Source organism: Pagrus pagrus, assembly GCF_965226575.1.
Source record: "Pagrus pagrus genome assembly, chromosome: 2".
Classification (NCBI taxonomy): Eukaryota; Metazoa; Chordata; class Actinopteri; order Spariformes; family Sparidae; genus Pagrus; species Pagrus pagrus.
The window spans coordinates 10,403,265-10,429,407 of NC_140186.1; the positions used below are offsets into that span (position 1 = coordinate 10,403,265).

The 26,143-nt window shown below is 40.5% G+C and overlaps 1 protein-coding gene across 10 annotated transcripts in view; it reads left to right on the forward strand.

The window, feature by feature from the left end:
• The window catches only part of lrba (LPS-responsive vesicle trafficking, beach and anchor containing), a 194,415-nt gene that overhangs the window by 19,813 nt on the left and 148,459 nt on the right, over positions 1-26,143 (forward strand). For all 10 annotated transcript variants that reach the window (XM_084365848.1, XM_084365851.1, XM_084365852.1 and 7 more), the window contains exons 2-21: positions 5,234-5,465; positions 6,604-6,704; positions 7,704-7,799; positions 9,542-9,663; positions 10,380-10,506; positions 11,252-11,371; positions 12,542-12,688; positions 14,076-14,273; positions 15,818-15,951; positions 16,648-16,756; positions 17,112-17,264; positions 17,609-17,777; positions 18,060-18,139; positions 18,730-18,792; positions 19,414-19,511; positions 19,810-19,902; positions 21,429-21,537; positions 21,906-21,987; positions 24,434-24,557; positions 24,667-24,859. In XM_084365848.1, the coding sequence (XP_084221974.1) occupies positions 5,234-5,465; positions 6,604-6,704; positions 7,704-7,799; positions 9,542-9,663; positions 10,380-10,506; positions 11,252-11,371; positions 12,542-12,688; positions 14,076-14,273; positions 15,818-15,951; positions 16,648-16,756; positions 17,112-17,264; positions 17,609-17,777; positions 18,060-18,139; positions 18,730-18,792; positions 19,414-19,511; positions 19,810-19,902; positions 21,429-21,537; positions 21,906-21,987; positions 24,434-24,557; positions 24,667-24,859 (2,550 nt within the window). The remainder of the gene's footprint in view (positions 1-5,233; positions 5,466-6,603; positions 6,705-7,703; positions 7,800-9,541; positions 9,664-10,379; positions 10,507-11,251; positions 11,372-12,541; positions 12,689-14,075; positions 14,274-15,817; positions 15,952-16,647; positions 16,757-17,111; positions 17,265-17,608; positions 17,778-18,059; positions 18,140-18,729; positions 18,793-19,413; positions 19,512-19,809; positions 19,903-21,428; positions 21,538-21,905; positions 21,988-24,433; positions 24,558-24,666; positions 24,860-26,143) is intronic.

Here is a 26,143-nt window from a genome sequence, read left to right on the forward strand (position 1 = left end):
TTCATTAGGGAGAGAACTGAAGGACGAACATCAACACACACACGCACACACATGCTGTACACAATGGATGGAGGGTCTCATCACCCCGAGCCGTGGCTTTGGCAGCATCATTGTTTCTGCCTGTTACTTTTAGCTGGGTAATTTCCTCCCCTTTGGTACAAAACAGCCATCGTTTTTTGCTTTGTCTCATCTAAGGCATCACATCGCTGTCTGTAATGATTTAGAAGTTTTTTTGTTTTTCTTTAGCTCAGACCTCAAATAGCTCGGCTCTTTTAGTAAACCTTTACTTGTTCTATTCTCAGTCTCTTGGAAATGAGTTACACAACACTCATGACCTTTGTATAAATAAATACAAGCTTTGTTCCTGTTAAATTGTTATCCAGGTTTTAAGCAAAGTCTGGCAAAATAAAATGCATGTAGCGTATATAAGAATGTATTCATGGTGACATAATTGAATAACAGTGACTCTAATACGTCACACGTCCCCTGTGGTGTTTCCATCATCAGTAAGGATAAAAGAGAGGGGGGTGACATGCAACAAGGGCCCCTGTATTGACTTAAAACATTGATGTGGTGGTTGCATACAAGCTTAACACCTCGTCTCTTCTTAATTTTTTGGGATCTCTCGTTGAATGTTGTCATTAAACGATGAGTGGCGCAAGACTTGGATGCTTTGTCTGCAGCAGAATAAGCAGAAACATGCACCTCAACCTCAAGGTCGTCCCCCAAAAACAAGTTTCCATCAGGCTTTATTATATTTTCTCTTTTTCAGTATGCCATTTTCCACACCTCGGTCAAGTTTAAAGCATTTCAGCATTATTTTGAGTTTCTTTTAGGCTTCACTCGCCTCAGTCTTTTATTTTTCAAATTGAAAATGCGCATGAAAAGGTGAATGGAAATGGTACTGATCATGACGACAGTTTTGTTTTTAAGCTCCATTATGTAGTCCATGAATGCAGAGCAGCAACTAACAATTATTTCCATTCCCAGAAAAATGATAAAAATGTCTTGGTTTGTCCATAACCCAGGGTTAACTTAGAATTGTAACTGTTTTTCTCAGAACTGCTGTAAGTGTTCTCATCATTTTAGCTAACTTCCTGTCTGTTTTGAAGCTTAGCAATCCCCTTCCTTCTCTCTACCACACCACACTTGCACGACTCCTTTCTTTCTGTGGAGACAGCTCTCGGTGCTTCTTTCTTTACTCCAAGTGTTTCTCATTGCCGTGTTTGGTAAAAGCCGTCACCGGGAGTGCTGAAATTGGTAGCTTTTCCTCTCTGTGAGACAGGACCGCCTCTTTATGAAGTTCTCTGTCCTGATTGGATGAAGTGGGCAGGGATACCAGAAAATGTATTTTCTCTTTTATTTCATGAGCAGGAGGAGAAGAGACACGTGCTACCTACCAAACACTCTTAGTATAAAGTATTATATATAAATACAGCAGCTTTAATTGATTAGCAAAATAATTGCTGATTTAATTTGATCAATCAATAAATCGATTATACAGCATTGCAGCTCTACATGGATACGGATGGAACTTTTTGTTCGAATTAGGTTGTTAACATGTAATAGAAATATTAACGTCATGTCTGCCATTCTTGTTGTTGACATTGGATTTCAGATCGCACCTTTCCAAGAATCCTCATGCATCACTCTGGCTCACCTGAAATGCAAGTTTAGCTCAAGCACCACATATAAATTCTGGTTGTGGCGTACCATTTAGCCCTGCCATCCTCCAGTGTTATTCTCCATGGAGACCATAGAAGCCTGTTTGTGCTTTGTGTTACGGCCCAGTGGCTGCTTGGCTGCTCAGCCATGATTAATTCAGGCAGGCCTCAGGGGAGAACAGCCAGGCTGGGTTACCCAGCCAGGGATCTGGTGTCTAGCTGCTATGAAGGCACTGGCTTTACGGCAGCCTCGGCTGCACAGCTCTCCTTGGCTGGAGCCGAGGCTGGAGCTGGCAACCTTTCACACCTGTTCCTGAAATAGAGCAATGTACATGATTGATTTGAACAATTTAAGAAATTGGAATATTGTAAACCTCTTTGCCATGCACCAATAGATGCATCAAATGTCCTCACTCAGCTATAGGAAATTACATTTAGCTCTTAATTTACATCAACGTTCAAAGTATCAAAGTTGATTAATGGCGGCATGATTCAGTCTGTTTATGATGTAATAGGATACTGACTGTTTTTTTGGTTGCTATATTTTGTACCCAGTAACAATACTGAGATGAGGTTTCATACCAGCAGTACGCTTGTATTCTAATTTAGGTGGAAAAGTTTCTAGGTTTGGAGCAGAGTGCTGCTTGAGAAAAAAACATTTGAATATGACAGTTAATTTTTTATTTCCACAGACTCAGTACTGTAATAAATACACAACTGGGGCAGGTGCACTCACCTCTGTACCGATCTGTATTTGAGTATTTGGATAGTACTGTATTTGGCAGCCTCTAATTCACAGCCTCTCCAAACACACTCTTTAGAAGCAGAGTTTTTAGAACGATCTTGTGAATTACAGACTATAGTGCTTGTCATTGCTTGTTTTTAGATCCCAGCTGATGTTGAGCAAGCCAACACATCCTGTAACGACAGATAACGCCAGACTTCACAGGTCTATATTCGCCTTTTAGTCATAGAATAACACACGCTAGCAGATTAAAGCTCTGTAGTTCTGTTATGGTTTGTGAATTCCTCCTCTACAGTCAGCTTGGCTATCAGTCTTTCACACGTAACGTCAAAATTATAAATGAGAAAGCTGTGTTTTCACCTCACACTGCAGATGTCGTCAATGTGTTTAGGTTAACTAATCTTATTGTCAATCTGTAATGTTTTAAGTTCTGGAAACTTCCTCCGATTGCTTATTTTGTCTGGCCAACAGTCAGCAAATAATTCATTTTAGAATAGATAAAAAGCAATTTACTGGTATTTTTACATTATTTTAGAAATAAGCAAATGAAATCATCAGTTGCTATTGATAAAATATCATATTTTGAACATGTAATGAAATTAGGATGCCCATAAGTAACTCATAAGTAGAGCTGAGTCAAGGTTTTTATTTAATTTGTCTTAAATCTTTCTGATTGTAGGAAGTGACAAATCGGGTCCAAAATCAGCAGCCTTATGCTTGCATGTGTACCAGGTGTATGTCACTGTAGTGTGGCTCTCTGTCTCCATCCTCATACGTGTTCTCTGTCCCCTCGGTCAACTGACTCTGATGGATGCATGACTCACACACAGTGTCAGGCTCATACATCATCAGTTACTGTGGCAAAATGGCACCCAACATCCATTAATGGCAGACCTGGCTGCAATCGGAGGCATCTGAAAACAGGTTGCCAATGGGGCATTAATTGGTGCATGTGTTACTTCAGCGCTGGCTTTTTTCCCTAACAGAATACTGGTGGATATTTTGACAAGAGGTCGACCAATTAATTGATTTGGCTGATTTACTGATGCCAATAGGAGGTTTTACAAACTATCTACTGTATATTGGGGGATCTTAGCTCTTTTTCAGATTTTTTTTTTTCCATTTATAGACAAAACTATTCATTAATTATAAAAGTAATGTTCAGCTTTATTGGTAGTGTTTGTTCTTGAGTTAAAAGTTGACACAGTGAGCAGGGTTGTTGTCACAGGTACACGTGCTAAATATGTATATATATATATATTTCGGCACTTTAAATTATTTCTTTTTGTGATAATTGTGAATATCATTGTTGAAAATGAAAATATCAGATAATTTACATTACATCTGACAAAACGACGGTAGGATGGTGAAGGATAAATGAAATGGACCCTGTGTATGTGGGGATTTTGAGCAAAGAGGATGGATAGCGTCATTGTTCTAATGTTGATACTTCAAATGAAAAACTCGAGATCTGTGAGAGAAGGTTAAAGGGACAATAGATGAGCTGTGTGTCAATGTTATCGTCACTTCATCCCCCATCTTTAAGGATGATGTGGCAGCAGCGTTACCCCTGTATCCCCTGCTTTCCCATCGTTTACTAACACACACACACACACACACACACACACACACACACACACACGCAGCGTTAATCCGACCTCACTCATTTTAATGGGACAGTTTCCATTCCCTGCACCAAATCATATTGTTTTCACATCCAGCCTGTCTAATGGCCGAGCGCGACTATCGCATGCTCATTTTTTTTGTCCAGTCACACCTCCTCCATTCCAACAACGGCAGCCTTACTCGTGATATTAATTTGACTTCAACATTGTTATTTTCCTTATCTTTTTCTATTAGGCAGGGCTCAATAATAAAAACGTCATCACAACTATTAAGAAGTGACAAATTATGACATTTACGGCTCGTACAATTTATTTCCACACACAAAGAGCATTACTCCTGTGCAAAAAGACAAGCAGTCTACCTTTAGCTGCAGATCACTGCGATGGCTGACTAACGTGGTGGGGATGCATTCTTTCTTGCTGCCATGAATGAAATTTTATGTTTCTGATTCAGAAGACAGGTTTGTGTAATTGGCTGTGAAGGAAAATGTGTTAATTCGATTCATCACACGATTAAACGCATTCTTGAGGGTAAAAGATGTAAAAAAAATCTCATGAAAACAGTGCTGTCACCTTTTAAAACAGTGCACAGTGGTAGCCATGCTGTTTTTTAATATAGATGCTAGACGGAGGTTCAAATCACAGTGTAATATCTTGCTTGTCATAAGTGAGAATTAATTTCAACCCAGGTCTGTGTCTGCCAGGCTGTGTCAGATGCTGTTAGTATTCCAGGCCCCTCCTAGAGGAACAAAAGACCTCTAAATACACTTCTCACTGTTTTTGTCTGACTAGATGTCTTGGTTAGTTTCACTGACGTGGCTTCTTGTTTGATATTTTTTTTGTTCCGAGTTCATCAGTGTCTCGAGGCTATCTGTAAACAGTTGAATCAATGGTCAGACAAACAGACAGACTGACAGAGACCTGTGTTTCTCCTCTGACCTTTAATCCACTTGGCTAGCAGCATTTTGATGCATGATTAATCATCTGTTTAGGATTCTGCACCCACATCGTAATCTGAACAGATATGTATGATTACGTTTTGCTGATGATAAAAGACAAATTTATTGCAGTGTTGCTATTTCTTTTATTGCTTTGTTCTGTTTACATAACGACTGAAACTGAACACTCATTCCTGGTTTCTCTGTGTCTCTCTCTTCCCCATTCCTTCCCTCGCCTCTCCCTTTTTATCCCTCCCCCAGCTGGTTGGCGGCCAGTTTGACCTGGAGATGAACTTCATCATCCAGGAACCCGAGAGCATCGTGTGCATGGTGGAGCTGTTGGACAAGTGCGAGCCCACGTGTCAGGCAGAAGTTTGGAGCATCTTCACAGCCATCCTTAAGAAGAGCGTCCGCAACCTGCAGGCATGCACTGATGTGGGGCTGATCCAGCTGGTGCTCCAGCGTATATCCACCACTGACAGCATGATCGCCGGTAATGGAAAAAAGTCATAGGCATAGGACACATTTTCAAACTCGAACTTCCCTAAAATAATTCATTTTTATTTTGTTTTTTAAAGAAAAAAAGAGGAACTCCAACTTCAGGAATCAGTCGAGCGTTACAAATAACAAACCAGTTCTAAACTTTCTTGTCCACTCTTCTGTGTACAGTCACCTCATGGTTTCATCCTCCATTGTAGCGCACACTCTGATGTATTGCAGTTGAGGCACACACGATCGTCCTGTACAGTCTCCCCCGTGTCTCACTTTAGTCTGTTACCCATCTGCAAATTAGTACGAATTAATCCTACAGTGTTCGGCTCAGTGAACTTTTGCCAGCGAGAACAGCGCTGGCCGGGAGGGTTTGTGCAGTCAAGCAAGGGTGATATAACCCAGGCCATCAGTAACTAGGCAGCTCAGAGTATTGGTCATAGTAATATTCACTACACTACAAATCCTTGTCAACTTGTGTATAATGTTTCATCTCATACAACCATTTAAAGATTAAATATCTCATATGTCTTTCTTTTTAAACTGAGTGACTTTTTCTTGCACTTACAATAAAGTCGATTTTCAGATTTCTGTCATCACATAATTTTCTGAAATAAGGGATCGTGTAGGTCAGAACTGAGCTGCCGAGCTTTAGGTGGATAAAGACCTCCCACATGTAGCTGCCACTCATCCTTATATATCTGGAGGATTTAACCAAAGATAGTGTACAGGCACACGAGTCATAGATCTGTCAGACTATGCCTCAGCATTAGCCAGTAATAACTAATGAAGGAAGCTGCACAGTAGCTGGGACTCCCAGAGTGTCCTCTCTATTTTAAGTCTCCCACTTTTATTTTAAACTCGGGTATAGCTCACCCTACTTTTCAATTTGTCTGGTAGCTGTGGAGGCATCAAAATGCCAATAAAGATTGGCAGGGATATTATCAAAATGAGGCTGTTCCTGATTTTAGCTAACTTATCTTGTATTCCTATTTTAAAATGATTATCAAAAAAGATCAGATGGATAAGTACAGTATCTGTAGCACTACTGGTAAGAGGGCAAACATGATCTGATTTTGGGGTGAACTGTCCCTTTAACCCCTGTATGTTACTGTGTTTAACCTCTGCTGTGTGTCTTGCAGACCTGCTGGTGGACATGTTGGGTGTGCTCGCCAGCTACAGCATCACTGTTAAAGAGCTGAAGCTTTTCTTCAGCAAACTGCAGGGGGAGAAAGGCCAGTGGGTGAGTCAGAGTCATGCCACAGTGATCTGTCTTGGTTGTCTGGGACCTGCATGAGGAATGTGCGAGCAACACTTTATAAGGCCAATGTTCTTTTCGCATAGACAAAATAAATCATATGAAACCAGACTGCTGCTCTACAGTTGTCTTGGCTGCTGTACATTATTGATATTAGTTCACGGGGTTACACAAGTTCTGACTTTTTCCAGGCTAAAATAACTACAACATTTAAAACTGCGTGAGCCAGAATACTTAGTTGGGGAACATTAGTTTTAAAAAATAGACTCCCTGAGCTGAATATGGCTATGAGGGAATAGCCACAGAGAGCTTAAGATGTACGATACATGTAGAGAAGACAAGTTACTACATCCAGACAGAGCCAGTGGCACACAAGGGGAGGCAGATGAAGCGAGGAAGAGAAGCAGCGAAACCCATTGATCACTGACACTAATCAAGCTGTCAAGGAAATAGGGCAGGTTGCTTTTATGCTTCTAAATTTCACCTCACTCTCCCTTTTTTCAAGCAACTCTTGCAGCCGCCCCTCTCTTCATTACATTTTTGTGAAACATCCGGCGAGACAGGGTGGGTCAGACCAGTGCAGAAGTTTTAACTAGTACTGAACATTATAAACTACAACTACAAATGAATAGGATTTTTTTATCACACACACTGATCCGCTTCCATTATCCAAAATCTGCGTGCTAGAGCAACATATTTCTGCTGGTGCTTGTACACAGTGATCAGTACATTATGGAGCAAGTGAAGATGCTGAATTCTCAGTGTGCTGCTGAGAAAAGCTCTCTAGATGTCAGAGTCTGATTGGTAAATTTAGAACAAGCAGAACCAAATCTGTACATTCGTTTAGTTATTTATGGCTGCATGCATTAGCTGTAAGTCTCTAACTACTTCTTACATCTTTGTCTGCATGAGTTTGCCTGTTTAGACACCAACATTATCAGTTTCCCGAAATGACCCTCGTGTGTTTTTGTGCTCTCTCCTAAGCCTCATCATGCAGTGAAGCTTCTGTCAGTTCTGAAGTATATGGCCCACAGGACCGGCCCCGACTCCTTCTTCAGCTTCCCGGGGAAAAATGCAGCTGTGAGTAAACTACATAATGTCCACCACTGCACCACAGAATGAAAAAAAAATCCCCTCTGGTGTGTTTACACACAGATGATGAGCTGACTTGCATTCATTTTAGAGGTTAGAGTTGCAGTGCTGTTTCAGCACATGAGCAGCAAGACTTCTCAGTAGATGTTAATGCATAACCCCACCATGCCTCCTAGTAATGATAATAAGTCCCATTTTCCTTCAGATATTACACTATGATCTCAACTATTACACAGTGATCTCTCCAGAAATATCTAGAAATGAAGCCATGAGCACACTTTTGGATGAAACTGGACGTGTGAGCAATTTAGATCTACATAGTTAAAGTGTGTCTGACTTTTTTTATTCAGCTTTGGGCTACTCACATCATGCTTTGAGTATTTGCACATTAGTTTATTTGCAACCCCAGCCTCCTTGACCTTCATCATTTGTGTCCTTTTCTTGTCTTTCTGTAGATACACAATGTGTTGATTTAAGTACCAAATGATCTTTATTAGGTTTTGGTTATAAGGATGGCACTTGACCAGCATTTTTGGATGAAACACAATAAAGCACACATTAAAGGATAAGCGCTTATCTACATTACTTCATATATTAAGGAGACATATTATATTTTTACCTTCATTTAATTTCCTTCAGTGTGTTATATAGGTTCTTGTGCATGTAAAAGATCTTGAAAGTAAAAAAAGTCCGCACCAACAGAAGCTCCTCCCTCCCACAGAAAACACTGATCCTGAAACACCTCATCAGTAGTCCTGCCTTTAATTCTGTGACTTTGTGACATCACACACTACGTCATCATAATTTATGTCTAGCAGCTAGTTTGGGAGGTATGTGTGAGCTGACCAATCAGAGGAGGCTGGTTATTCTGGAGCGAGGGCCTTGAAGAGACAGGAGCTTAAAACAGCTTTCTAGTATAGTAACCCAAAATAAAATAATAAACCTAGGAATGAGCATAATATGTCTCCTCTAATACAATTTAAAGTTTTTTTAATGACTACTGCTTTCTATGTATATGGCTTCTTCAGCTTCATTGCTCACTGCAGTGAAACCTGTTTGCTCATGGCTGCAGCATTTACAACATTCATTTGAAGGTGCACTGTTGTTTTTTCATCTTCCTGCTGCAGGGTATGTTGTGGCATGCCAGTATTCTCATTAAAGATGATTTTGTCATGACTTCAGCACATCAGGATGACTTTTTTGATCATTAATTAGTCGTAAACAGTAATTAAGACTTTCGAACTGTTTATAATGTTTTTTTTGAGTGTAGGACTAAAGAATAGACAATTGGAGTCTGATATAGTATTAGTATATTTGTGTGTGTTTGTCAGTTTTAGTATGAAACACTCCATCTCTGTGAAGCTGCCTTTATGAGCCGCCTTGTATGTTTGGGTCTGATTTGGTTGCTTTGAACTCCATTAGTTCTTCTTATTCTTTGTCAGCAGTGTGTTTTGAAAGGTTAACATGCACCTTCCCTTTCCTGGTTTGTCCTGATAAGGAGACGGATAGGAATGTCAGGGAGGACACATGCACGCACAGAAACGTTATTCAGACCAATATGTTTCTAACTTTTCATTGTGGAGCATGTTTGTTTGGTATTTCTTTACCCAGACACTTCTTATGTGTCTGCTTTCAGACTGACCTATCGCATTAGCAAACAGTGTTTTGTTTATGACCTTTAATTCTACAGCTGCTGTGTTGTGTTTTCTGTGTTATTTCTTTCCTAACAGGCTATAGCTCTGCCTCCTATAGCAAAATGGCCATACCAGAATGGATTTACATTCCACACATGGCTCCGCATGGATCCTCTCAACAACATCAATGTAGACAAAGACAAGCCTTACCTGTATTGGTAGGTATCAACACCGTCCTTTGATCAATAATTTGAATATTTCTGTGCGTTTGAACATACTGTATATACAATGCAGAAATAGAAAGGAAATTAAGTAGTGCACATTTGTGGTATAATAAAACAAAGGGAGGTGAAATACGATGAAGGTGGTGTTAAATCAATGCAATAAATTCAACCAACATGTATCTTATATGCATTTGAATCCCAAAAATGTGTTGCAGCCTTCAGCCTCACTGCTGAAATACAGTGATGCTTCCCCTCTCCATCTTTCCTGTCCCCTCATCCTTTGCTTCCTCTCCGAGGGGCGAATACATCAGGCCTTCTGCTCATCTTCTTTTCAACCAATAATTAATTTCTGTCAGAAATCTAATTTATACAACAGGGATCTGTTTGGACTAGCTGGATGGCCAACGAGCTGCTTGAGAGAATCTTTAATAAAAGCTCCTCTTCAGCCCTGTGCTCTTCTAAAAAGAGATTAATTCACTAAATCACATGCAGGGGCCCCGTCTCGCCGGGACATGAAGAATGATGCGAAGAGTCTGTGAAATTGAGAAATGATTGTTTACTATCTTTATCACTTTGAGACCCTTTTTAAAGTGTTGATTTGATATATTGAATGCTATAACCCATGTTGCCCTTGAATGTAGTCAGCATCAAAGTGTCTAGCTGCACTGAGACACTTAATGTGTTTGTATCTCCCCTTCATTTCTTTTCAGTTTCCGCACAAGTAAAGGCCTGGGTTACTCTGCACACTTCGTGGGCGGCTGTTTGATAGTGACCTCATTAAAATCCAAGGGGAAAGGATTCCAGCACTGTGTAAAGTACGACTTCAAGCCACAGAAGGTACGAAAGGAGCGAAAGCTGGTTTACTAACCCAGGCAAACAAAATCCTGGAAAACGTCTCTGCAAATAGATCACAGATATCACATGTCAGCACATGCATAATCAATCACATGCACGCACACGAGCACGCATGTACTCCCGCAATAAATGTAGACCTGGGTGTGAGAAAGAACTGTCACATCTTACCTGACTCTGGGGAGAAGCAAAAACTAGAAGGAGGAGGAATGAGGGCGATGGGAGTAGAGGGATTATCCAATATTCTCAGTCCCTCCCAGGCACGGAAGACCACTGCAGTCAGAAAGATGCTTTTCCTGTGGACAATTTGAAACATCCTCCTCTGTCCCCTGGGCATGAAGGCACCACTGTACCTCAATAAACCTCATGGGGACTCGGTACTCATGTTAGCTGATGTTTCACTCTATTTTTAATGCCTTCCTTTTTCATGTCCGGAGGAAACAACAATAACCTATTTCACTGTGGTAACATCGGTAACCTTTTTCACTGGTTGTAAAGCTGAGGTAAAAACCACAAAATCTATGTAGGTGGGATTGTAGCCTGAGGGGACTGATTCCTGAAACGTCATGGAAGCAGGTTAATTGAGCAGGCAAGAAGAATCTCACCATGTGCTCACTGGTTGATATCTTTGTTGTGTGTGTGTGTGTGTGTGTGTGTGTGTGTGATTGATGCTCCAGATATACAGTAACAGATTTCCATTGTGAGAGTCTGCTTCCTCTTGTTGTTTCAGTGGTACATGGTGACTCTTGTTCACATCTACAACCGCTGGAAAAACAGTGAGATTAGCTGCTACGTGAACGGGGAACTGGCTTCCTTTGGAGACATCGCCTGGTTTGTCAACACTAGTGACGTAAGTAGCAACATTTTTGATTCGTGCAGTTTGTGAATCACCCAGTATCTGACGCCTTGTGTGCATGAACAATGAAATTTCCCTCGAGTGATTTCTTGGAACGGTCCCCTCTTATGACCACAAGTTGTTGTTTTAACACTTTGCTTTTTGTGCTGTTAAAGACACAACGTGTCAAATAGTGGCCTTTTAAAGGTGCCAGAGGGTGGATTTTTTTAGCTTGGGACAGAGCCAGGCTACTTGTCTCCCACTGATTCCAGTCGTTATGCTTAACTAAGCTAACTGGTGGCTGCGTGTTACAGCTTAATATTAACCATAAGAGTGGTATTGATCTTCTTATCTATCACAATCTAGGCAAGAAAACAAATAATTTCCCAAAAGTCAAACTGTTTCGTTATGTAGACCATTTGTATGGAGGAGTGTTGTCTGTGTGTATTTGCAAACCACACTAATTTACTGCGTGAACCCTCTGGCAAGATTTTATATTTACAATTCCTCCTACTGGCTTGTATACGTCTACATAGGTGGTGGGCATGTGAGTGCACGCAACATATTTTCTATCAAATATCAATTTTCGGGAGCAGATATTGCTGTACCAAAAAAACTGAAAAACAAACCTCCTTCTCATGCCCTCTTCATTCAAAGATAGATTTAATCTTAGTTTTTGCTTTCCAAGGGCTCAGGGGTGAAACCATTCTCTCCATCTTTTAGCATTGATAGTACAGTGGAAAATGACTACATACACACACACTCTGAACCTCTCACACATCACCGAATGAACCCTGTCACAGTCCCCAGGATTGCTTTCTGTCATGCTGAGATATGAGATTCTTAAATCAAATTTTGTTAGGAATGAAAATGCCTCCACAGTGTAGTATAATCCTCTAGAAGTGGCACCATGTCAGAAAGCAAATGAGCAACTTGATTGAGATGTGGCCTCATCATCGTCAACACTTCTGCTTATCTCTCGCTGACCATAACCAGAGGAAGACGGAACATTATCATGTTAGCGACAGTATGCTTATAGTTTGAGGCTGTGTGTTGCCATTTATAGCTAGTGTTAACATGCCTTTTCCCTCTGTTCTTTCTGGCTATTTTTGCTTCCTTTCTTATTTCCTTCCCTCTGTCCCCCCTCTCTCCCTTCTTCCTTTCATCTTTTCTTTTGTGCTGCAGACGTTTGACAAGTGTTTCCTGGGATCGTCAGAGACGGCAGATGCCAACCGTGTTTTCTGCGGACAGATGGGGGCAGTTTACCTGTTTGGAGAGGCTCTCAGTGCTGCTCAGATCTTGGCTATCTATCAGCTGGGTCCGGGCTACCAGGTTAGAAGGCATAACATGTCCTTGATGAGATCTCTGTGCCATATTAAGATTTAAAAGACAGACTACAACTGAAGATAAATTCTGTGATGGTTTGGAATTTTCTCACCATCATATGGTGGAGAATCCAAAACGCAAAACGAGGATGGGTTGGATAAGTTTCAGTCGTCTACTGAGAAATGTTGGCCGTCATCCTACACCTTACAATAAATGATTCACATTCGATTTACCTAGTCAGTCCTTGATATTATTCCCTCGTCTAGATAGTTGGATACCATCGTTAGATACAGGAGGCTAGGGTTTCTTTAAAGGGTAACTTTTAGGGTAACTTTTCGAACAAGTTTATCCAAAAACACAAACCAGAGATAGCTACACAAAGTCCCCACCCTAATACATCCACATACAATGTAACCTAAAAAAACAATAATACAAACAGGTTGTTAGGTAATAATTATCTGTGCATGCCCAGAGACACTGTGTCTCCAGTGATGACAGTGAGGGAAATGTCCGTCCTGTACAAGTTGTCCATACATTGTCACAGTCTGGAAATATCAGGTCATTGGGATTTTAAAAGGTAGCTTGGTAACACTTAGTGGTACTACCACCTTTATAAGGCCCATAATGAGCAAAGTATATTAAGTATGTAATTGATGTGCAACAACTTCGGTAACACTTTACAGTAAGGTCCTTGTACTAAGCGTTAGGTAATAAGGCCCTAATAAGTAAAGGTTTACTAATGACATAATTGTCATGTTAGTAAAACTCATTAATTGTGCTTGCAATGCTAATGCAATTAAAAGAATGCTTAAGGCTGTTACTCATTTTTGTAAGCAGTTTATAAACTGTTAACACGTTTTTTATAAGTGATTATAAAGGTCTTAACAATCAATGTGCCTTTCATGCGATTATGAACAGTTCTATAGTCTTTTTTAATGTTAAGCATCTTATAAGCATTTATAAGGCCCTTATTGCCTCTAAACAAAGGCTTATTACAAGCACCTTATTATAAAGCGTTACCGGTGAGTATAGGAAAACTCTTAGTTTATGGTTTTGTAGAATACGGTATATTCAGGCAGAGTATGGCATTAATAAGTGCTTTATAATGACTAATAAAGAGCTAATATTCTACTAAAATGCATGCTAATAAGCAACTATGTAATGGTTAATATGAGCAGCCTAATGTATAGTATTACTAACAGTTAAAATAAGCCAATTAAGCCACAAGAGGGTCACATAAATCAACATACTAAGACTGTTTGAGTGCTAGCATTTGGTATTTTGTCATTTAGACACTCACGTGTTAAGTCAGTTTTTCTCTTTGTGGCTCCATCAGTGTATTATGTTCTCTTCCAATAAATATCTCTTCTTTCTTCTTCTCCCTTCTCCTTAGGGCACATTCAAGTACAAGGCTGAGAGTGACTTGCTGTTTGCTGAGCATCATAAGACCTTACTGTACGACGGCAAGCTGTCCTCTAGTATTGCCTTTGCTTATAACCCTCGCGCCACAGATGCCCAGCTCTGCCTTGAGTCCTCCCCCAAGGACAACGCCTCCATTTTTGTCCACTCACCCCATGCACTCATGCTGCAGGTAACTGTGCCTTTAATCTAACATTTTGGTTGAATAACAGGTGATGGCCGTTTCCCTTAGAGTTGAAATTGATATTGCTAGGATTTCAATGATTTAAATGTAACCTAAAGTCACCATGCTGCACTTACATTAAAGCAATATTAGTACAAATGCATTGCCTTGCCTTGCATGCCTTCTCCCACCTCCCACTGTTCCATATGTGCCACTCTTTATTCTTTCTTTCTACCGCTGCGATAATGAAAGTGGCCCTGTTGGCATCTTTTCATTTTAATATCCTCATTAGGTCAGAGGTGCAAATGTGTTGAGCTTGCCAGACTGCTGCAGCTGCGGAAAAATGCCATCCTGGTGCTCTAATTATGGAATTAGCCTTCTGAGATTTAGTTTGCAACTACATTCTAGTAATCGTGCATTTTTCCTGTTAGAAGTAGGTGGCGAACTTTGTGGAAGTTTTCCATATGCTGCTTACAAATACTCACACCCGCACAAACAACCCACAACACCGTTTCCTTACTCGTGTTGGGTTTTCTTTTCTCAAGCGCTAATTGAGTTTTCTCTCATGCCCTCTCATCAAAGCAAATGCTTTGTTTCCTTTGTGAGGGAGGCTTTTGCTGCCACTCAAACATATGCTCCCTCCACAACACACACACGCACACGCACACGCACACACACACACACACACACTCTCACACACACACACACACACACACACACAATGTGTGAAATATGAATGAATATGTGACCTATATTTTCTGCTTTGCTGTGCCCTGCTCAAAAATTCCAACCCTATAGAGAGTAAAAAGTTTTGCCAAGCCACTGTTTGTCGTAAACATACAGCAACGCCGGCTCCTGCACCAGACTGCCAAACAAAATATGATCAGTTTTGCTTTACCCTCTCTTTTCAATATGTTTTTATGTGACTAGACAATAAAAGAAACAACCACTTAGGAGCATTTACCCTCTCAAACATGACACGTGTCTGCAATTTGGATATATCAACGAGGTACAAATAATGTTGGCAATGGCAGCATGTCGGTTAAGATGAAAAAGCATATTGCAGTGGTATGATAAAGAAAGCCCTGACTGAACTTGGAAAATAGCTTTCTAAGTATTCTGCTCTCTCCGCTTGGGACAAGTTACAAATTAGCACAAAACTTTGGGAGCTGGTCTCACTGGGAGCATTGAAAGTGATTCTAAACGACTTGAACGAAAGTACATCTGGCTGTAGATGTTTTGAATGTTGATGAATGTTTTGATATTTTATGACTCAGTAGTTTTCTGTCTTCACTTTGTTATGCGTTTGTTTTATGTCTGCAATTGTGTAAGAGTGCTACTGCTCGTCTTGGCCAGGACTTTATTTCCTGGTTAAATAAAGGTCAAATAAGAATCATCATTCGGTCAGGACTAAGCAACTACTTGCAAATAGTCAAAGGATGGATCTAATTTAGTGTACAAAGTTCTGATTATCAGAGCAAATATCTGTGAACCATGGGTAAGTGTTTATCATGTAACATGTCAAATGCGGCCACGTGTGTTTGTTTCTTTAGGATGTGAAAGCCGTGGTGACTCACTCAGTCCAGAGTGGCATACACTCTATCGGAGGCGTGCAGGTCCTCTTCCCTCTGTTTGCACAGCTGGATTACTGCCAGCCCTCCAGCCACGAGCTGGACACCTCCGTCTGGTAAACACAAACACACCCACACTCTTTAATGTTAAACACTTTGTAGGATTTGTTTACCTTCACTAAATCAGGATTTTGTTATACTGCATCATTCTGATCGTATATAACATACAAAGGCATACAGAGGCTGGTAGTTTGACTTCTGTTTACTGGCATGATCAATCAATGACATTATATTTTTGCACAAGAGTTGCAGTTGTGTGGTAATCCTGATGTGCTTGTGTTATGAATATTCTGTTAACGCCGTATTGCATTACAGCTTATAACGGCTAACTGATCTTACATGTATAAACAGGGAAAGTATATTTATTAAAGAGCTACTCCACTATTTTAACACATGATGACCAGTCTGTTCTTCATGGGGAGTATAAAACAGTTGTCTGTTGCTCTATTGGTCAAGTCAAGTCTGAGGACATAACCCAAGTGGTTATGGTGATATCATAAGGGTTGCATTACAAACTCAGGGTGTGGACTTTGTTGCACAAAATTGCACCGTTGTATCTGCTGCCCTCAAGGTGATGCTAACCGTCACCCTCACACAATGGGGACACGACACCCTCATTCAATCACATTTCATGTAGGATGTGCCCTTCACAGTCAGGGCTTTGTCAGCAGCTTACATAGATTATTGTCACTGTCTAACTCACGGCTCTCTCACTCTCTCTCTTTGTCGCTGTCTGTCTGTTGGCCTTTTAGCTGCACTTTGCTATCGTTTGTGATGGAGCTCTTGAAGAACTCAGTGGCTATGCAAGAGCAGGTCCTGGCCTGCAAAGGCTTTCTCGTCATTGGCTACACTTTGGAGAAGGTGAGACAAACACAAATTGGCTCAGCTGGCAGAGAAATACACGAGAGAGCCTTCCTACCATACCAGTAGCTGCACATAATGAACCCAGGGCAGTAATAAGGCTGATTCTGATTCCCTTAACACCACAAACACACACCAGCACTTAATATGACACAGACTTTGTTTTCCCTCCGCTGTATTTTGGAGGTCACGGCTGGCTTGTGTGCTTGTTAGGCAGAAGAGGAGCTCCTCCTCATCTTTCTCTGCATGTGCCCTTTCCCTCCCCTTTCTGCTTTCCACGTCTTTGACTCCCTTCACTGACATATCATCCTCTCCTTTTCCTTCACCTCCCGTTGTGGCACTGTCTGTGCTCCAGTCTTCCAAGGTGCACGTGACGCGGCCCGTCCTGGACATTGTGTTGGCCTTTTCCAGATACCTTAGCAACTTGCAGAATGGCATCTTGCTCCTCAAGCAGCTGTGTGACCACATTCTGTTCAACCCTGCCATCTGGATCCATGCCCCTGCCAAGGTAACGTGAACACACAGCAGCACATTCTTTTGCGTTTGGTTGCACACATATCGGTTACGACATACAGACATGCACAATCAGAATCACCCTCCTTTTGCTTTGTACGTTCTTGCCCTAGTTTTTATTTTCAGTGTTTCAGAGTTCAACTCTGAGTTCAAGGTTATCCCTCCACCTGTGACTCAGTGGCTGCTATTTAAATGGGAACGACTTGCCTACAACCCTTAGGGGGCTTAGAATCCTCCATTTTCTTCTCATAGGAACAAAAAGCTAGGACACACTATAACTGGATTATTCCACTCTAAACTATCAAACGTGTATTTTCATGTGTGCTTTACCTTCTCCAGGTGCAGCAGACACTCTACACTTACCTGGCAACAGAGTTCATCAGCACAGTGACCATCTACAACACCATCCGCAGGGTGGGCACTGTGCTTCAGGTCATGCACACACTGAAATACTACTACTGGGTTGTGAACCCACAGGACCGCAGTGGAGTCGTGCCCAAAGGCCTCGGTGAGCGTGCACAAGAAATGCAAAAACATACTGCATATTCAAAGCAGTGCAGTAATGGTACACTACTGATGCATGCTTCTCCCGTTCCTCTTCAAATATATGTACAGCTCATGCATGGAAAAGTAGATTTCACATGCACACAGAAATACAGATGCACACGTGGAAACGCACACAACTTACAACTACAAGTCCTTCAAATGATAAATCAGGTGGAATACTACTAAGAAAGACTAAACTGATCATCTTTTAACTTCTTCCTTGTTCTGTTGTTTGCATTTTCAGATGGTCCAAGGCCAAACCACAAGGAGATCCTTTCTTTGCGAGCCTTTCTGTTGTTGTTTGTCAAGCAACTCATAATGAAGGTAAGTTCATGATGCCAGAGCCCGCCAGCCGCCCAACTACAAACTAAATACTTATATTGACTCACTTGAGGAAGTGGCACATTTGAAGGCCAAAATTATGTGTACTAGTGGTTCAGTCGGTAATATCGAATATGTGTAGTTGCTGGTGCTCTCTATTTGAAGTGGATTTGTGGTCTTGTTGTCGATGGCAACAATGTGCACTATCCCTAGGCGCAAACTACCTGCCATTTTAGAGACAGAATTAAGACAGACCCTTACAGATACAGTGACTGGCTCATGCTGGATAAGGCTTATAGACATCCACTCATTTTTCATCCAACTAAATTTTTATTTATATTTGTTTACTTTTTACTTTATTAAGTATCATTCTTTAATTTTTTTAGTGAAGACTCATCTGTGTACTGTAAATGTGTTTCATAGGACATGTACTGTTTATTACAATGCCTCACCATGAGAGTATGGCATATAAACACTATAAACAGTGTTATAGGTGATAGGCTTCCATGTACTGTCTGTGGTTGGGGTATGTAGAGAGTAAAACTGTGAATCTTAGTGAAATAAGTGTGAATTTATCTGTTATTATATTCTAGGATCATGGAGTGAAGGAAGACGAACTACAGAGTATCCTCAACTACCTCCTTACCATGCACGAGGTAGGCATGTGTACTGTTGTTCATGCAGCACTGACCAGCAGCAAACTCGCCACCAGATGGCAACATAACACAACTGTACTGCACTTTCTTTCCACCATCTGATATGCAGAGCTGTTGCTAAAGGCAGCATCACTGTTCCTTGTTATGTTTCCCAGCCTGCCAGTTAGCAGTCCTGACGGACGTGGTTTTGTTTACAGTGGAGTGATGCATAACAACTGAATCAGTCAGATCCGTCAGAATTGCAGTGAACCTTGTCAGAATAAAGGGTGATTACAGCATTGCTTGGAAAAACCGCTGACATGTAGCAGCCCTTCATTTGTACAGAGCTCGTATTGTAATTCTTCAATTCAGATGCTTGTGATGTATTCCATTATTTCTACTGAATTTTTTACTACCTCTCCTTCTCCCATTACTCCTTCTACTGCTACTGTTAAACATCCCCAGAATAACTCAATGAATGATGCACGTATTTGCGTTTGTTTTGTATTGGCATGTACAGCTAAGAATGCCTCGCGATTTAAAATATCCCCTCAAAAGTTCAGCTTCAATAGATGCAGAACGTTCCCACTGCTCTCCTTAAACACCACAATAGCCTCAAGTCCTGTCTTCTCTCTCCCACAGGATGACAACCTCATGGATGTGCTGCAGTTGTTGGTGGCTTTGATGTCTGAACATCCTGGATCCATGGTCCAGGCCTTCGACCAGCGCAACGGCATTCGGTAATCATCACTGTGTTTATTATCTGCAGATGTACTCATTATTTTGTTTGTCTGCTTTGCTCAAAGTAAAAATGGTTGGAGTTAAAGCAGAAAATTTCAAATTTCATAGCTTCATTCTTCTGTCAGTGTAGTTTTATGCAACACTTTATATTGTAAACATATTTATTTTTGTTTTGTCAAAGCGTTTTTTGCAAGGATATGGTACACACTATACTGCAAAATCTCTGATTAATGCTAAAAATATGTGAAATATTAATTGATGATAACTTTAATTGAACTGAATTTTCCTTTTTCACAGTGTGATTTACAAGCTTTTGGCCTCAAAAAGTGAAGGAATACGAGTCCAGACACTCAAAGTGATGGGCTATTTTCTGAAACACATGACACCAAAGTAAGTACCGTCACAAAGCTAAAATCCTTGGCACTCCGTTGAGAGTCTAGAGTTGTTGTTTGCTGAATGTGTATTTTGCTCAGTCTGTATTAGAAATGTACATTATATAAATAAAAAAAACACACTTCTAATTCTGGCTGCGTATTTAACTTTGATACTTTTATGGCACACACCAAATTGCGTCGATACTATCGAGTATTGAAAAATGTCTTGTCATTTGATGCCAAATTTCAATACCTCGGGAGTTAATCTCAGTAGGGTTAGTCAGCCAATAAGCATGCAGCATGCTCGTTATGCCAGGATCTGATAGTGTTGATTGGCTGTCTTGAGGCATGCAGGAATAATAGTCAGTTGCGTGTTTTAACATAGTAACGGACTTTACACCGGTGTATGTGTAAAGTAATCTTTTGTTAAAATGGATTTCATAAAATTGGTATCAAAAAAGTATCGTTCAGTAACCGGTATTGAAGTCGAGGTACCAGTATCAAATGTTTTTTTAATGATACCCAGCCCTACTTCTAATAGTAATTAAATGATTAATAACTGAAAGGAAATTGCATTTTTATTATTGATTCTTTAGCTTTCATTCTCCAAAATCTTTTTGTAATTATGCTCATTGTGACATTTTTATGTAGTTTTTATGTATGTTTTCAAGGACAAGTCAGATACATAATGGTCCCCTATAGTGACAGAGCAACTGTAAGTGTGCAAAAAAAAATCTCATTAAAGAGCAGCATTTAACGCAATCACAACAGGTTCTGTTAATGTTAATACTCTATCCAGCTGCAGGACTCACTGTCAAATTAATTAAAATGAAAACGTGAATTGTCATACATTTCACCACCCCATTTTGAACATTCTTTTGATGTATATCTGTTTTTTGTTTAATCAGCAGTCAAATGTCCAGTTCTGCACCAGTGTCCACTGAGCAAACACATATCCAATGCCTGGTGTTATTTACTTAATTAACTCATAATGACCAATTATAGTGTGCACAGCTTAAGATAAAATAGAAGTACCAACAACTAACCCTGTCGATGTAGCAGTAAATAAGCCTTGTGATCCAGATGCAAGATTGACTGCAAACAGTCCACAGTTTTTTAGCTGAGCCATGATGCTAAAATTGGAGCTGATCCATGATCAGAGATAAAAGCGATGAAGACTCATCTGTGAAGAACTGCTTTTACTTAGTCAGCAGGGATTCTCTTTTTCATTTCCTGCATGTCAAAAATCAGCTGGAGCCCAGCTGATTTATACTGTTACAGATTTCAACCTCTGCAGTTATTTGACTCATCAGAAACTCCAGATTTTGCCCTTGTCATTTCTCACGATTTATGATATTCTGTGGCATTTTCTATATGATCCGATATTACTTTCCAACTAAAAATCACAGTGGAGATATTTCAGTGTGCTTGCATATCATTAACCAGTTTAGAAGAGGTGCTGCATTGCTTTCTGATACAAGAATGGTCTGGCAAATGCTGATGTTTACTGACTGACCCTTGACCTCTTAATATCCTGATCAGGAGGAGAGCTGAGGTCATGCTGAGTCATGGTCTTTTCTCACTGCTCACTGAACGCCTGATGCTCCACTCCAACCAGTTCACCATGACAACCTACAACGTGCTGTTTGAGGTCAGTCCTCTGCATACGTGTACACTCCGGGCCTGTGCTTACAGGGCTGAAATGAATATACAATCATAACCTCTGTGTTCGGCTGCTTGCCATTATTTATTTTGTTGCAATTTAACTGACCTTTCTTTGTCTAATTGTCCATTTTTTGCTCTGTTATTCAACGTGACAATTTAATGAGTTTGCTGAAATAATACACTTTATGGCTGACCACGTGAAAGAAACTTGATTTAACAATTATTCAGGCATGTACGACGTGATGGTGAAACATATACACAGCTTTGTGTATCCATAGTGCGGTTTGTTTCTCTGTTATTGTTGAGACCAATGTGGATATTTACGACTCAAATTCCCTCTCGCTCCCCGGGTAGATTCTTACAGAGCAGATCTGCACTCAAGTGATCCATAAACAGCATCCGGACCCCGACTCCACTGTGAAGATCCTCAACCCACGTAAGTGCCTCCTCTGCGCCACACTACTCTCCTAAATCATCCCCTGCAGCATACCCTCTCTACATACCTATTGCTCCATACAGCGCTGGAGGATAATTCCCCGCGGAACCGTGCGATCGCTATATACAGTCAAACAAATGAACGTCATAAATTCTGCAGCCAGAGGGTATTTTCATACGACTGAGCGTCAGATATAAACCTAGCATGAGGATGGTGCAAACGCTTTGTGTGACAAATGTACATACATCTGCTAGTTTTATTGCAAGTCTGTATCATGTTTTGTCAGGATTAATTTACATGTAGAGGAATGATTCATGTAATAAAACAAATTCTTAATTCAGTGTGTGAAAGGTGTTATATTTACATTTGCATTTATTTAATATAAATCCAAATAATATACATTTAATCAATTATTTAATTGCATTTAAGTATATTTGGAGTTTGTTTAAATATATTTGCTTGAGTCATAAAATGTTTATTCAGTATTTGAATGCACTTTGTGAAGTAAATATTTAATGTTGCAATATTTTATTTTATTTTTTCATATTTTAATCAGCAAACTAAGTGTTTCATGTTAATATTTATTCTGTTACGGGTTTTATAATTAAAATATATCATTTGTATTCAGCATTACAATAATTTACATAGATTTAAATAAGAGTATTTATGACTTAATGTTCAATAAAAGTATATTTAAAGGCACCCATATGTATTAAGATCTACTGTATTACTACACTATTTTCTCTATATTCATTCAGGAGTGGTGGACCACCAAAGTACAAACATTACAATCACAACTAGATAAGACGCAACATTGATCATCTTAGTGTAGACAACAAATCAAAACAAAACAAAAAACTACTCACAAACAAGCATACAGCCTAGTAAATCGTACTTTAATCATGATCAAATGACAAAATATGAGCAATTTTAGTGCTGCAATCAATTACAGCACTACAACCAAAGGTAAGACCAATAGGGATGGAGGTGGATTACTAAAACTGACCCCCTGCACACACTGCTACAAAACAGTTTCTACCGGTGCATCATTACACGCAGAAAGTGCAGGCTCATTTTTTATACATGGCAACATAACAAGCTGAAACTGCGACTCCAGGCTTTGATCAGTGTTGCCATCTTATATTTTCAGGCTGTTACTTACCTCCAATTTCACGTCGGCTCGCAAAATCTTTTCATATGCTGAAATCTAAAGTATTCATTTCAAGAGAGAAAAGAAAACATCCCTCTCTCTTTTATACTGCTGCTCCCACACATACATGCACCTTTGTGCTTTAATCAGCTTGAAATCCAAGCGCTTGGTATAATCACAACCAAGGTTTACTTCCAACCACCCTTAATCTGACAAGGCCCTGCTGTAGTCACACATTGATTATCTAAAGCCTTTATTGTGTTAAAAACTCTCCTGCCCAACCATCCTCGACAGGCGGTATATATATCATAGAAACCTAGTACGGGTCCGTACATGTGAGCACATTCTATGGAACACAGAGCGGTGGTCTGTTTCTCCTTTGCCGTGCATTCTCTTGATTTAATCTGCGACAAACTCCCAAAATGGCCCCCTGATTGCAGTCTTTAGTAACGTCAGAGCCAATCAAACAAACCGAGGAAGTACCGTTTCCCTCAAATTAACTCAAGGGAAAGGAACCAAGAGCAAATGGAAAAAAGGAGGGAATACGCCATCCCTCCATCCTCATTCCCGGTACATGCTGGGGTAATTTTCTGGCGGTAAAGGTTCAGCGACTCATAATTTGAGTGACTAAGGCGTAGAAACAACACAACCGTCTGCTGGGGCAAGGGGGCATCGGTTAGCGCCAAGGTCTGAAGAGACAAGTGAAATCCAAGCCCTGCCGTCTCACTACTCAAGGCAAATGGACACTGACATTGTCTAGATAATTCATCTAAACAGTCAGTCTCTTTGGTTTAACCGAAGCCAAGTCCTCCAGAAGGGGCCGCGACTCCGGCTCTCTCGTTTGAAACAATACCAAAACCATTACAATGTGATAAAGATCAATGGCCTGGAATTTTCTTTTTCTTTTTTGTCCGTCCTGTTTTTCTTACCACAGGCACAGATTTTCAGGTGTGTACAGCTGCGAGTTCAGATAGTTTGTGACACAATGATTTGCACATGTTGAAACCAATGTATGATTTAGTTGTTGAGTTGCGCAGTTTCTTCCTCTGTGCCCACAAAGGGAGTTTTATTTCCAAGCAAAAAGCTGGATGTTTCCAAATCCAAAGTTTTTTATTATAATCCCTAAAATACAACTTGCTGCATTTGAATGTATCATATTACAAAAACACAGACGTATATCTGAACAGATACAGAAAAGAAGTATTTTAACATTTTATGGCACATTAATTTCTGCAGAAATGTAAACTCTTTTTCTTTCACCTTTTGCCTCTTTACCTCAATCCTCAATATTTCTAGAAATTCTGAAAGTGATAGCTGCTCTGCTGAAGAACTCTCCTCCATCCCCCGAGAGCATGGAGGTGCGCAGGGTCTTCCTGTCAGACATGATCAAACTGTTCAATAACAGCCGAGAGAACCGCAGGTAAGAATTTGACCACTTCACAAGGCATAGATCTACATCACACGCCAGTCCACGTAGTGTTTACATGCCGGCGGGATTCACATTCAGCACTACATTTTTTTCGTTTCAGGAGCCTGCTGCAGTGCTCGGTCTGGCAGGAGTGGATGCTCTCCCTGTGCTTCATCAACCCGCGAAACACAGAAGAGCAGAAAATTACCGAGATGGTGTACGCCATCTTCCGCATCCTTCTCTATCACGCCATCAAATATGAGTGGGGCGGCTGGCGCGTCTGGGTGGACACCCTGTCCATCACCCACTCCAAGGTCAGAGCGCTCATTATATCCGTGCACGACACACACACACACACACACATGCAGGTTAGACACAGCTTTATTCATCTTCTTATCTTCATCTTCTTCCATCTCCTCATCGGTTTCATTTTTAGTTTTTACATTTTGTTTCCTTTCTTTTTACCTCGCACACTCTTTATCTCTCTGTAGTAAACACACACTTGCACACACACACTCACAACTTGCTCCAGTATTGTCAGCCTAAACATTCGCCACATGACTGCAACCCCCCCTGGTTTGATTCCAACCAAACAGACAGCAGTATTCACTCAAACCCATCATCTCTTTCACCCACATGTTTAGTTTGAATCTGACATAATGCAGCTCATCAAGTAAGAAATTAGAGAGCAATATCATCTAACCCTTTACCTCTCAGTGCAGACTAGCGCAGTAATTGAACCTTGCCTCTCTGTGCCCATCAGATTAAGCTATGGAAGCCGTACAGTGATTATAATTTAAAAGCTAGTTGCAGTATAAACCAATAGGAATGAGTCCACCAGCCCTTCCACTCTTTATTTACATACAGAGTCTCTTTCTTTCACGTTTCACAGATAAAAATAAACTTCTGGCACTTCTTATTTCCAAAAGCTGAATTCAAAATACTGCTTTAGTAATTCACTGTTGATATCAAATTACGCTACTCTGTTCCAATGCAGTGAAGTAATTGAGGTTGGTGTCAGATTGTGGTCTGGGGGGTTTTTAAGCCTGGCAGTTTGAAGGTTGAGTTAAAGAAGTGCTTGTGATATGAGACGCTTCACTGTAGCGTGAAGGTGCTGTGAGCGCTGGCGTCCAGTAGGGGGCACAGACAGACTGCCTGGGAGACGATCAGCATGAAGGCAGCAGTTAGCAGGATGCTGTGTGTGTGTGTTGTATACTTGATGCTCTGCGCCTCCTGTGTCTCTCCACACCTCTGAACACTGTACAACTAACCTGCACCTCCTTGTACAAAATGTACAAATGAAGGGCTGAGGAGATGTAACACATTCAGGGACAGTATGATGTAAAATGGTCAGATGCATTCTTTACCATATTGTCCTGCAAAAACATCACTGTTCAAATATTATAAAAATATTTTTATTTTCCCTTCTTTAATATACTTCTAACACTTAGAGCCCAACCAATAATCAAATTTTTGGGGCTGATTCTGATATTGGGGAGTAAATTCCAAATTCCAATTTTGATATATCAGCTGATAAACACACTTTGTTTTGCAATGATCCCTCAAATGTGGTTATCAAATTATGTACTGTGCAACAC